The sequence below is a fragment of the Myxocyprinus asiaticus genome, chromosome 43 (assembly GCF_019703515.2).
Source record: "Myxocyprinus asiaticus isolate MX2 ecotype Aquarium Trade chromosome 43, UBuf_Myxa_2, whole genome shotgun sequence".
Lineage (NCBI taxonomy): Eukaryota > Metazoa > Chordata > Actinopteri > Cypriniformes > Catostomidae > Myxocyprinus > Myxocyprinus asiaticus.
The window spans coordinates 22,217,819-22,231,784 of record NC_059386.1 but is presented as its reverse complement, the minus strand read 5'-3'; the positions used below and the strand labels follow the sequence as shown (position 1 = coordinate 22,231,784).

Genomic DNA, 13,966 nt, shown 5'->3' with positions numbered 1-13,966 from the left:
AAAGTCTCCCTTCAGTTAACCAAACTGTTAGGTTGCAGAAACTAAAATGTCCCACTCACTCTGCTGAAATTTGAGGTTTCATTAAAAAAGTAATAATTATAATAATAAAGCATACTTCTTGCTACAGTAAGTTGCTAATTGCTATACTAAGTAGATGCCAGAGTTTAGTTTGTAACAATGCATATATTTAGAAACTTTAGAAACGTCCTGGTTACTTTCGTAACCTCCGTTCCCTGATAGAGGGAACGAGACATTGTGTCAATAGGGGTCACTCTTGGGAGCCCCAAACACCTCTGATCTTTGAAAAAAGGCCAATGGGAATTGGCAAGTGGAATTTGCGTGCCACTCCCCCAGACATACGGGTATAAAAGGAGCTGGTATGCAACCACTCATTCAGGTTTTGTGCTGAGGAGCCGAGACAAAGTCCCAGTCATTTCAGCGGGTAGTTCAGTATTGTGGCAGGAAGGACAAAACGTCTCATTCCCTCCATCAGGGAACAGAGGTTACGAAAGTAACCAGGACATTCCCTATCTGTCACTCACTCGACGTTGTGTCGATGTAGTGTCACTAGGGGTCCCTATACGAAATGCCACAATAAGCTGAGCTGTGTTACTTGGACTGGCAGTGCGAGACGGGCAGACCGCTGTGTGCCTCGTAGCCAGCGCACCAGGCCGTCACGTAACCTCCCCCAACACTCTTATGAGCGTCGAACGGTCCTTCGGGAACAAGTCGACTGCCCAAAAAATAGGGACAGGCTAGCCCAGTTGTGGCCTCTTTTCCTCTCTTTTCTCCCCAAAAAGAGTGGAATTTGTTTACCGACTGGGGCCATAAGTGTCTACGTCGGGGGGTGTCACTCCCAAGGGGAAGACACCACGGAGACCACACCCCGCTCGGGGGGGGGGGGTATTTTGAGTGGAAATACGTACATGGTCTTACCGAGTCTTGTCGGAAGTATGTCATGTGGAGAAGTCCCATGGTAGGTACTACCTGAGAGGGAAGGAACTCTACAAACATGGTGACCGGGGGCAGAGGAAACTCTGCCCAAGGAAGATGCAGTTTACCAACAGGGAAACGATTTAGCGGCAGATATACATCACATGGGGCCACCTATGGGGAACCAGCACATGTGGAGCACCTACCCCAGTACAGGGCTTAGTTAGCACATGTACTGGGTCAGCAGCGAGTTTCTCTGCAAACTCGTCTGCCACAGGGCTAAGAAGGAAAGTCATCCAGGGATCACCACTTTGTGAACACTACTGGGAGTCAACAGTACACATCTTCACCACAAGGGAGGGAAAGGCGCTATGCGCAAGCGGTACACCCGGCCAGCTGTCCCGGAACTTACCTGTTCGTACCTGACAAAACAACCGGCTCAACCCGGAGATTGTAGAACCTTGCAAAGGTGTTGGGTGTTGCTCAGCCCGCTGCTCTGCAGATGTCTGCTAGAGAGCCGCCATTGGTCAGGGCCCAGGAGGCCACCACACTCCTGATAGAATGGGCTCGTAGTCCGTGGGGGGCGGCGCGTGCTGAGCTTGATATGCCATCACGATGGTGTCAATGACCCAATGGGCAATCCTCTGTTTGGAGGCAGTTCTTCCTTTCCGCTGTCCGCCAAAGCAGACAAAGAGCTGCTCGGAGATTCTAAAGCTCTGCGTGCAATCCAAATAGATGCGTAAAGTGTGCGACAGACACAGCAACACTGAGGCTGGGTCTGCCTCCTCCTGGGGCAGCACTTGCAGGTTCACCACCTGATCCCTAAATGGGGTCGTGGGAACCTTGGGCACATAGCCCGGTCGGGGTCTCAGGATAACGTGAGAGTAGCCCGGACCGAACTCCAGGCACATTTCGCTGACAGAGAACACCTGCAGGTCCCCTGCCCTCTTGATGGAAGTGAGCACAGTCAGGAGGGCAGTCTTCAGAGAGAGTGCCTTTAGCTCGGCTGACACCAGTGTCTCAAAGGGAGCTCCCCATAGTCCCCGAAGGACTAGAGAGAGATCCCATTAGGGAATGAGGTGCGGTCTGGGGGGGTTCAACCTCCTAGTGCCTCTCAGGAACCTGATGATCAAGTCGTGCTTCCCCAAATATTTACCATCCACTGCATCGTGATGTGCTGAAATGGCGGCTACATACACCTTCAAGGTGGAGGTGGACAGCCGCCCCTCCAACCTCTCCTGCAGGAAGGAAAGCATTGATCCGACTGCACATCTCTGGGGGTCTTCGCATCGGGAAGAACACCACTTAGCGAACAGACACCACTTCAAGGCATACAGGCGCCTCGTAGAGGGAGCCCCAGCCTGAGTGATTGTGTCTACCACCACGTGTGGTAGGCCACTTAGGTCTTCTGCGTCCCGTCCAGGGGCCAGACATGGAGGTTCCAGAGGTCTGGTTGCGGGTGCCAGATGGTGCCCTGTCCCTGAGAAAGACGGTCCAAGAACCACGTCTGGGTGGGCCAGTAGGGTGCTACCAGGACGACCTGCTCCTCGTCGTCCCTGACCTTGCACAGGGTCTGTGCAAGTAGGCTCAATGGGGGAAACGCATATTTGCGTAGTCCTGGGGGCCAGTTGTGTGCCAGCGCGTCTATACCGAGGGGTGCCTCGGTCAGGGCGTACCAAAGCGGGCAGTGGGAGGATTCCCGGGAAGCAAACAGGTCTACCTGTGCTCGACCGAATCGACTCCAAATCAGCTGGACCACCTGGGGGTGGAGTCTCCACTCTCCCCTGAGCGTAACCTTTCGTGACAGCGCATCCGCTGCGGTGTTGAGGTCGCCCGGGATGTAAGTGGCTCGCAGTGAACGGGAGTCTGTGCAAAGCCCGGTTCAGTACTCGCAGGTGCAAGATTGGCCGCAACCCACCGCCTTTCTTTGGTACAATGAAGTAGGGGCTGTAAAACCCCTTCTTCATCTCGGCCGGAGGGACAGGCTCTATCGCACCCTTCTGTAGAAGGGTAGAGATTTCCACGTGCAAGGTAGCGGTGTTCTTGCCCTTCACTGAGGTGAAGCGGACGCCGCTGAACCTGGGCGGAAGCCTGGTGAACTGAATTGCATAGCCAAGTCGGATGGTCCAGATCAGCCATCGCGATGGGTTGGAAAGCGCGAGCCACGCGTCCAAGCTCCGGGTGAGGGGGACCAAGGGGACAATATCGTCGGACGTACTGGTGGGTGTGGCCTCGTGGCGGGGCGGAGCCTGAGGTGCCACGTCGAGGCGGCTTGAGCCCCGTGGCCGTGCTGAGTCGAGGGACATCGAAGCACTGACCTGGCTCCTGATACCCACCATAGGATCGGTCGGGGAGGGGGGAGGAAGTATATTGTCCCTGCAGTCCGTTGGAACCATCCCGGTGTGGGCATGCTTGTGCCACAGCTGGGCGTGCAGGGTCGGGGGGGCCGCCGCTGGGGCGCCAAACCTGCCGAAATGGAATGGTGGACGGTGGTCATGATGACGGCCGTGCGCACCGGATATGTGACCCAGTGAACAAGAAAACCACTCTTTTGTTGAACTTTTGGGTACCGCAGCCTCTTGGGCATGCGGCGAAATGAAATGAAAACGAAACAAAAGATTATCCTCCCGGCTCTCCACCGGGGGATGGAGTGGTCTGTTCACCAGCTCCAGAGCAGCGGGTCTCATCGTCCCTGGGTCGCCCGTCTCAGGCCAGCCGTGGGGGCGGGCTGCAGCGGAGCTGGTGCTGTTGCTGCAGGAGGACGCCCTTGGCGACGAGTAGATGGGGTGTGGGGTCTTGAGCCGTGCCGGGGCAGGATATGTTGAATGCCCTCCATCTGCTGCTTCACTGGCGAGAACTGCTGGGCAAAGTCCTCGATGGTGTCGCCAAACAGGCCAACCTGGGAGATGGGGGCATCAAGGAACCGTGCCTTGTCAGCCTCTCTCATCTCGACCAGGTTGAGCCAAAGGTGGCGTTCCTGGACCACCAGGGTGGACATCGCCTGCCCGAGAGACCGCGCCGTGACGTTCGTCGCCCAGAGAGCGAGGTCGTCACCGAGCGCAGTTCCTGCATCAATCCCGGGTCAGAAATACCCTTGTACAGTTCTTTCAGTGCCTTGGCTTAGTGTACCTGCAGGAGAGCCATGGCATGCAGGGCGGAGGTAGCTTGTCCAGCGGCGCCATAGGCCTTAGCCGTCAGAGACGACGTGAACCTACAGGCCCTGGACGGGAGCTTCGGGCGCCCGTGCCAGATGGTGGCGCTCTGCGGGCACAAGTGTCCACGTCGGCCTGCGACTGGGCAACCGTACCCGAGGGAGGAAGCCCAGCCGAAGCCTCCGTGTCGGACTGAACGAGCCCGCTCTCTGATGCTGCGCTTGAGCTCATCATCTTCCCGGGCCCCGAATAAGAGGTCGAACACGCCCTGAGACAAGCCGGTGGTCACATCTGAGAGCCCGACTGGGGAAAGCGAGCGTGCTGAGGAATGAGAGGTCCGTGGGGGGATACCCGGTGGAGGTGCTCCCACTGAGGTCCCCAAATCTCCCCCAGTGCTAATCGCCAGGGCCTCATACCCGTAGGTAGAAGGACCGAGGCGGGGAGCCGCTGGGGTGGCTTGCTTTCTTACGAAAAACCGCAACGTTGCCATGGTCATGTTCTCGCAATGAGGACAAGACCCATCCACGAACGATATCTCCGCGGGGGCAGTGCCCAGACACGTAAGACAACGATCGTGGCCGTCAGAAGCCGAGAGATAACGACCGCAACCAGGAATAACACACAAACGGTAAGGCATCTTAAAAAAGACGTTCCGTGTGTGCCGCTCTTTTAGTGAAGAAAATATACTCTTTTAGAATATAATCTTTTTGTTGTTTGTTTTTTTCTGCCAAAGCGCCCTGGGGCATTCTCTGCACTGCACCGGTGCAGAGGGGGAGAAGCCGCTGAAATGAGTCGTAAGAATCCAGCAGAGGAGGTGAATGAAAATCGCGGAGAATTCAGCTCAGTGAATAGAACCGCTCGGCTCCGAAGAGAAAATCTGAATGAGTGGTTGCATACCAGCTCCTTATACCCGTATGTCCAGGGGAGTGGCATGCAAATTCCACTCACCAATTCCCATTGGCCTTTTTTCAAAGATCAGAGGTGTTTGGGGCTCCCAAGAGTGACCCCTAGTGTCACTACATCGACACAACTTCAAGTGAGTGACAGATGGGGAACTCCTTTTAGCACAGGATATGTCATATGTCTTTCACACTCCTGCCCACTAAGTGTTTGTGGTTGCAGTGTTTCTTTAGCATCCTCTTTTTACACACTAAAATATGACATGAGAAAATGAGTGTTACATTGCACATGAATAACTTAACAAAAACAGAACATCTTTAGGCCGATACTGTTAAATTAAATAGATAAGTTCTGGTTAAAACAAATCAATGAATGCATGTCCTATCTGCACTCTTTCTGTGGCTTTCAAAATGTAAATATCAGCTTTGTGAATATTTGTGTTTATTACTTTTTCTGAGTTTAAGATTTCATTCTGTATTCTTATTTTCTACTGATTTCCAACTCTATCTTGTGGGTAAAACTAGAACAAAGACCCCTGGCTGTAAGGGTTTGTTTGGTTAATACAGAACCATTTTTGACTCTTGACTGTCAGACGCTATTAGAATGTATGGTCCCACCTTTTTTTAGGTGTCTTAAACTACTATGTACTTGCACTGAAATACATACATGTATAATACAATGTATTTATTGGGTAACTACATGTTGTTCTGTAAAATTGTTACAAAATTCAGATTTGCAGATACTGAAGTTGATGGTTGAGCTTTAGGAGTAGGGTTATGGTTTATATTACAGTTAAGTTTTGGATTAGGGGTAAGGTAACAGTGTAACTACAAATTTAATTGACCTTTTAAACTCTGCGAACCCGCTGGCGGGTCCAAAAGGGGGCACTATGTCATGAAAAAAGTTTATGGTTAAAATGTAAAAGTCTCTGAATACATAAGTCAGGCATATGGGGTATCGTTTAAAAGCTTAAAATCTGAACTTTTCGATGATAAAAATCACTTCTGCATTTATATTACATAAGATAACAAAATAAGGCCTGAAATCATTTACATCGCAAATTGGAGGCACCTAGAGGTCATGTGGTAGAAATATTAATATAATATTTCAAATAGCACTTAAATGGACACATAATATATCAAATGAAAGCTCTCGTTCTCAGGAATTATTCTGTTACCCTAATACCACAGTTTGAAAGATTTTCAATTGAATCACAACATAAAAAATGCAAACATCTCTTTTATTCACCGTTCACTGCTGCTGTAAGCCCCAAATAGCTAAAATCTTTATATCTGCTTTTACCTTAGGCAGTTGTCTAAAAAATGTGCCATTTTTTACTTGTCTGTGAGCTCACTTGTGTGAATAACCCAATGTTATATTTAATGATGTCCAGAACAAAATATGCAGTCTAGCAGGAAAATCAGCTAATCAAATCATTGGAAATAATTTTTATTGACTATTGATGATAAAATGTTATTTATCATCGCACGGGGGGGGGATCTCAGCCTTCTAATGACACCTAGATTGAGCTTGTAGTCCACTCAGAGGCCGAGATATTCATTGAAATAATGGGGGGGGGGGGGGGATTAACTGATATTAGACTGAATGTCTATGGATGAGCACATCTATGAGGGCTAAAATGCGTTAAAGCGCCACCTACATTTCAGATCAGCATTTTGTGAATGAAGGTGATAGAAAAATTTAGACCAGTTGTTGGCTATTATTCCACAGTTTGTGTGAATTGTGAACTTTTAAATTTGAGTGTGAAAAATTGCAGACAGTAGCCCAAAAATGCACCAGAGTTGAAGAGGTTAAATCCAGGTAATTTAAATTTAAATACAATGCAACAACATGTATGTACATAATAAGTACATTGTATCAAATGCTTAAGTACATAGTAGTAAAACACACCTAATATAAAGTGGGTCAGAATGTATTTATATCCTCCTTGTAAAGTGTTTGAAGAAATAAACAAATGAATTTGAAGGAATGCAGATGATCTTTTACTGTCAAATGTTGCTAACTCATGCATTACAGAAAGAGGAAATCACCACCACAGCCCAGTTTTACAGTAAAAGACAGTGAGACAGCAGACATGACCAACGCTTTCCCTGGAAAGAGGGATGGTGAGTGAGTGATTCTTATTGAGACTTACAGAAGTATAAAAAAAATGAAACCTTTACTAAGTTGGAAGCATAATCTTTCTTTTGTATTTATTTTTACATTGGAACAACAAGAGCTATGTCATTGTATTCAGAAAAGCACTCACAATTCTAAATGAACATTACTGTACTATAACATGTTGTTATTACCCATAAAAAATGTGCATTCCTCTAGCTTAACACTTAATACATGAGATCTTTGTCGAAACAGTGTATTTCTTATGACTTTTCTGCTCAATATGTGAAAAAATATTTTATTTTATATTTATCTCTGATCTGCTGTGGGTGGATGATTCTGTCTTCGGTTTTCGGTAGTAAAACTTTTTTCTGTTAATCTGATGTTGACATCACAGCTAAAATGTTGAAGTATGATAAATGTACAGTATCCAATACAATTGATAAAATACGATCTATTAGAAGGATTTCACAGTGTAACATTTTGGTTTGTTTAGAGTTTGTTAAATCTGTCAGAAATACATTTTCTGACTCTGCAAACAGCATATTAAACAGGAAAAAGAGTACACACAAAGAGTAGTTAAAATATGGAATTTATAGCTTGGAATGGGGAATTTATGTCATTTGTTTGCTGGTTTGTCTTTTTCAGCTTTCAGCAAAACAACTCATGCAGCAATGAATGACATTACAACTTTCTATGTCCAACAGGCACAGTCTGCCAATATCAGCTGCAGATACAGCCCAACAAATGACACTGAATTTATCACGGTGAAACTGACTAAATATAATACAATATTGTGTTCATACTTAAATATGATTTAATGGACAAAGCAGTCATGTAATGACCACATCACATTCATTTGGATTCCAGAGACTAATGAAATATCATTTGAGTTGTCAAATCTTCAGATAAATGATACAGGCACATACAGCTGTACTGTGAGGAAAATTGTAAAACCACCTGAATTAATTCTGGGAGAAGAAAAAACAAGAGTTCAAGTAATTGGTAAATCATTTCTTTATAGTCAGGAAAAATATGACCTAAATAACTGTATTTTATAGATTTGAAATCTTTCCACATAGATTTCACAAAGCAAATAGACATTAAAAAAATGTAGAATTAAGTATTTTCTATTAATCTATTGACCATTTGCAGTGTCTCCAGTATTGTCAGTCTCCTGTGTGCAGATGCCTGATGGATCACCCATGATTGTGTGCATCTCTGAAGGATTTTACCCCAATTCTCTTGAACAGTTGTGGATCAGAGATGGAGAAATCCTCAAAAGCTCAAACTCACACAAACACATCAATTACAGCATTAAAAAACACAATCTACTCCTGCTGGGTAAATCGCTTGTCCCTAAAAGAACCACTGATGGTCAATTTATCAAGCTCTGTCTGTTATGAAAGAGGGGGTAAGTCAAAGGATTAGTTCACCAAAAATGAAAATTCAGTCATTGTTTACTCACACCTGTGTTGTCATAACCCTATATGACTTTCTTTCTTTTTCTTAACACAAAGGGAGAAAATGTGAAAAAAAGTTGTGCTCAGTAATGTCATACAATGGCGGTTTATAGTGATCACCTCTTCAAGCTTCAAAAGAACACAAAAATATAATTCAGAAGATTAATAAATTATTCCATGAGACTCGTGATTGTTATGAAAGCATTCGATTAGGTTTGGTGACAAACAAACCGAAATCGAATGTATTATTTAGTGAAAATCTTCACTGACCGTTGATATCCTGTGGCTGTTCATGACAGGGCACGAGAGCAAAAGTTTACATAGCCCACTCGCGACATTGGGGCGTTCAAGTGAAAACTCGTTTTGTTTATCTCAATACAGGTCCTCCACAGCAATAGCGACATCAGAACACAACACAGCTGCACACAAAACAGAGAACAGGTGACTCCAGCCAGGTCTCCTAAGCAACCAAATTGGCCCGGTTGCTAGGGAGGGTAGTGTCACATAGGGTAACCTCCTCATGGTCGCTATAATGTGGTTCTCACTCTCAGTTGTGTGCGTGGTGAGTTGTGCGTGGATGCCGCGGAGAATAGCGTGAAGCCTCCACACACGCTAGGTCTCCGCGGTAATGCGCTCAACAAGCCACGTGATAAGATGCGCGGATTGATGGTCTCAGACGCGGAGGCAACTGAGATTCATCCCCCACCAAAAAATGCTCATTCTTAATACTTGGTTGAAAGTAAAAAACTGCCTAAAGTTTTGAACCCATGGACATACCCAAATTCTGGGTTTCCTCCCTAATGATGCTTTGCCAGGCCTTTACTGCAGCTGTCTTAAGTTATTGCTTGTTTGTGGGTCTTTCTGCTTTCAGTTTTGTCATCAGCAAGTGAAATGCATGTTCAGCTGGATTGAGGTCAGGTATGTTTTGTGTCACTGTCCATCAGTACTGTGAAGCGCTGTCCTTTCAGTTTTGCAGCATTTGGTTGAACCTAAGCAGATAGTATTACCCTAAACACTTCTGAATTCATCCTTCTTCTTCTGTCAGCAGACATATCATCAACAAACAGCAGTGACCCAGTTCCACTTGCAGCCATACCTGCCATGCAATAACATGTCTCGACCATGTTTCACGGGTGATGTGGTAAGTAGTTATAACCTATACTATGTGTCAAAATGTCAAATTGATTGATTTATGACATGTGATTTATGACCACCCTGTCACCTGTGATTGACAGGTAGAAGATAGTCCGGATATGTTAAAGAACATGTTTGGACATGTCCTTCCTTGTGTGTATTGGCCAGTCGTCGGATGTCAGTGATTGTTTATGGTATGTTAATGTTAATGATGTCTTACCTCTCACCATTATTCCTTCCTGGTATGCTTTTCACACCTACATCACTACCTACATCCTGAATTTGTTGTTTAAATAATGGTTTAAGATGCTGTAGTTAAAACACAGAAGACAATCTGCAACTTTCTGTTACAATGGCTGCTCCGAAAAATCCTAAAACCCCTAGAAGAGTGATGTGTATTTCACCAACAAGAGGACCTGTTGAAATGAGAGAGGAAATTACTTTTGCGCCAAGGAAAAAACAAAATGTTAGTTTGACAAATTTTCTTCATGAAGATGTGGATTTTGCGAAACGTGATTTCTCATTGTCTGGTAATCGTGTAGGAAGATATGTGTTTGACAAGGTGATGCGGACTGTGAAACTCTATGCTGTGGATATTGGAGCTGATTTTACATCACAGGAACCCTGCCTGATTTTCCCTGCCAAAGACTGGTTTATGTTTTATAATTAGCTTTGGAGAGATTTGAATGACTGTGGCGATGAGCCACTGTACATCGGTGAGTGGGATGCCATGACGACAAGACAAAGCTCTGCGAAAGTGCATGGCCTATTCCTGAGTCTGAGCATCACATGTACTATGACATGAAATGTTTGTTTCAGCGGAAAGATGTTCATATGCTTGACGACATTTTTACCTGTATTGACAAGATATTTAGATGGTGTGACATGTATGATCGCTACAGTTCTGTAAAGACGATATTGTTTTACCCTGAGCAGGGCGTCAACAACCCCAAAGACCGCCTCTTAAGTCCGCCCCCATATTACAGCCATTAAAAACGGCAGCAGTTCGGTACATTCGCTACATACATTCACCATATGTGAAGAATCTATGACTGTATACTGCTACACCAACACTCCTGAGACTGCACCGGTGATGCCTGATGACAATGCAACACCGCTGGAGCCACACCCACAAACTTGTGACAACAACTGGTTGGATACATTTTGCAAGGATCTGGGGTATCACAACCTGATCTTCCTTACAATGGCGTACAGCAATGCTGGAGCAATAGCTGGAGCTGCGGCCTATGCTGGGATTGATGACACAGACAGTTGTATCCGCTCTGACGGCTTCAAAATCATAAAAGCGACTGTCGTGGTCCTTCTGGAACATCTCATCAACAAAAAGCTGAAAGAACTCTGTTTGGGCTGCGAGGTGGACCATCCGAGTCAGATTAGACATTCCTGCTTGTTTGAACCTGACGCCTATTTCTTTGACGCGTACTTTGATGAACTGTCACATAATCTGGTTAAAACAGGACTTAAACACATCATAGCTCAAGCATTGAGCCGGTGTGGTTTGAGGATTCACCCCCAGAGGATTCAGGGGACAGTGAACACTATTATGCATGAACTGCGTTACGAAGTTTACATTGTGGAAAAGCTTCGGGAAGTCAGAGAGATAGTTGTGGATGTCAGCAGCGAACAGATTGTCTATGATGCCGTGGACAACTGGAAAGGCTCCACACAAGTTGCCTGTGTGTGATACTGAAATGGGGAACACATGCTGTCCGACAGGACTGGCAAAGCGTCTACTTAAACGTCGTATTAGATGTGAGATGACCAACTTAATGTACAAAATCATTACTGACTGTGTTGATGTACCCATTGCTGTAAATGAACGTGGTGTTGATCCCAAATGTTTAACAAACCTCAAGAAGCAAATATCTGTTGTAAGAGGCATGTCAAATGAGTGGACAGATATGATGCGTATGTGTATTCATGCGGGCGATCCAATTTGTGCAACTATCAGAAAAATACTAGACCTGGTGACTGAATGTGGTATTTGAATTGCTGACATAATCTGTATGTGTACGTATGTGACTGATTTATGTGTAATCACAGTGTCAAGAAATGACCAGACTGATGTTTGTGAAATTATTGAAACACTAGTTGATTACATTCTTGAGAAAAACATTGTGATGTGTATAAAATTTCTACAGTACCTCGATGATGCAAATGTTCTCTTTTACTGAAATAAAAACCCAAAACAATTAAACTATATGAGTTATTCTTTTGTGGATACTGAAGTGACAATATGTCCGAAGAAATGAAAAATATTTATTACACACCTTCTAACCCGGGTTCTTTAGGAGGTAAAAACATTTAAAAGATGCTGTTTTAAAAGAAACGGGTGTTCGTTTAACCGATAAACAAGTTTCGGCCTAGCTCACCGGTGAGGATGCTTACACACTACACAGAACTGCCCCTCTAAAATACAAAAGGAATCAGGTTTTTGTCTATGGTATTGATTTGCAGTTCCAGGCCGATCTAGTTGATATGTCTGCATACGGCAAAGAAAATGACAGCAATCATTTTCTGTTAACGTGCATAGATCTGTTTAGTAAATATGCATGGACGCGTGTGTTAAAAAGTGTGCCGCCGAGGTGACTAAAGCTTTTGAATCTATACTGAAAGAGGGCCGTGTGCCACACAAATGACAGACAGACAAAGGAAAGGAGTTTTTAACAAGCATTTTCAAAGCATGACAAAAAAGTACAACATCACACATTTTGCACCCGCCACAGAATTAAAATCCTGTGTCATTGAGTGGTTTAATAGAACCTTAAAAGGTAGGATGTGGAGGTATTTAATTGCTACAAACTCCAAACGCTACATTGATATACTTAAAGACATCACGGATGGATACCATGTCAGCTATCACAGAAGCATCAAGATGAGACCGGTTGATGTGAACAAAGAAAATTAATCTGTGTTGTTTCATAATCTATATGGGTCTAGTGGGGGTTGCGGTGTCACCCCAAAATTTAAATATAAAGTTGGTGACATTGTTAGAATTTCTAAAGTAAGAAGCCCATTCACAAAAGGGTATGAGGAAAACTATACGCAGGAGTTTTTCACTATAACAGTGTGCATCCCATGCGACCCACCTGTCTACAGATTGTGTGATTATGACGGCAATGTCATCGACGGTGTTTTTTATGAGGAGGAATTACAAAAAATATTTGTGAACAAAAACAAGACATTTAAAGTGGAAACAATTTTAGACAAAAAGAAACAAGGATGGAAAACATTAGTATTGGTTCGCTGGCTCTGATGGCCTGCAAAATTCGCATCATGGATAAACCAGAAAGAATTGGTTGATGTACAGAAGCCATAAAAACAAAAGACCTACATAGCACACATTCATGTAAAAACCAACCATGACTGAGGGTGGATTTTATGTCATGCTGCCTTGCAACGCCTCGTTATCTGTTTATCCGGAAAACATATGCATATCTAGTTATACAACCAGGTTAGCGAGAACTATAAACCTAAAAGGAGAATGGCAAGTTGGATTGATCGAATTTGAATATCCTGTGTCATGGTACACATATAATTAGGAAGATGCTGTATTCATTCTCAACTATGGTGAAACAACGGCGACAGATAGTGAGAAACACGTCACCGACTATCCTGTTGAAGGCAAAGAGATCAAAAGATATCAAATGTACCTTACAGGTTAAAGACGGGATATTATGATGACATCATTTTTTAGATCAGGGAGATCAATGCAAACCTGCCATCGCGGGTGAGTCTTGGTTATGACCATGTTAAAAACAAAGTGTTTCTGAAAGGCCTTCCGAAGACGTCACTGACATTTTATGGAAAGTTGGCTAATATTTTAGGATTAAAACCAGGGGTTGCTATAGAAACTGGTAAACAAAATCATGAAAATATTAGTGTTGGGTACACGCCTGTGATGTATGCGCCCTATCAAGCAGACATAAATGGTGGGTTCTATACCATGTATATCTACATGGATATTATAGAATATCAATCAGTTGGTGATCATCATGTTCCGCTACTAAGGTGTGTACATATAGATGGTGAGAATAACAAGATTGTTAGTGTTAGATACGACAGACCGCATTACGTATCAGTTAATAAATCGTCCATCACCGAGATAACCATACAAGTGAAAGACGATCAAAATCAAGACGGACGTTTCAGTTACGGGAAGGTGTGTGCTAAGCTACACTTTAGACCTGTGAAACAATTTGTTTAAAAATGGCATATTTCAACAATAACAATACCGACCCCATG

The 13,966-nt window shown here is 44.5% G+C and overlaps 1 protein-coding gene across 12 annotated transcripts; it reads left to right on the top strand.

The window, feature by feature from the left end:
* The first annotated feature begins 4,311 nt into the window (after positions 1-4,311).
* On the top strand, positions 4,312-11,918 carry LOC127433796 (uncharacterized). 12 transcript variants are annotated; one of them, XR_007895932.1, is made up of 6 exons: positions 4,312-5,121; positions 7,023-7,111; positions 7,752-8,517; positions 9,438-9,484; positions 9,615-9,707; positions 9,802-11,918. XR_007895932.1 is itself a non-coding variant. In XM_051686012.1 (2 exons), the coding sequence occupies exon 2, from the start codon at positions 10,749-10,751 to the stop codon at positions 11,403-11,405; it is 657 nt and encodes a 218-aa protein (XP_051541972.1). In that variant the 5' UTR covers positions 9,438-9,707; positions 9,802-10,748; the 3' UTR covers positions 11,406-11,918. The 12 variants fall into 12 exon arrangements, 1 of the variants encoding a protein (XP_051541972.1); XR_007895930.1 differs by having other exon boundaries at positions 4,319-5,121; positions 7,752-9,007; XR_007895929.1 differs by having other exon boundaries at positions 4,315-5,121; positions 8,948-9,707.
* Positions 11,919-13,966: the final 2,048 nt, after the last annotated feature.

Excerpts from the sequence above, each read along its gene's own strand:
- LOC127433796 (XM_051686012.1), top strand. The coding sequence starts at position 10,749 with ATGACTGTATACTGCTACACCAACACTCCTGAGACTGCACCGGTGATG.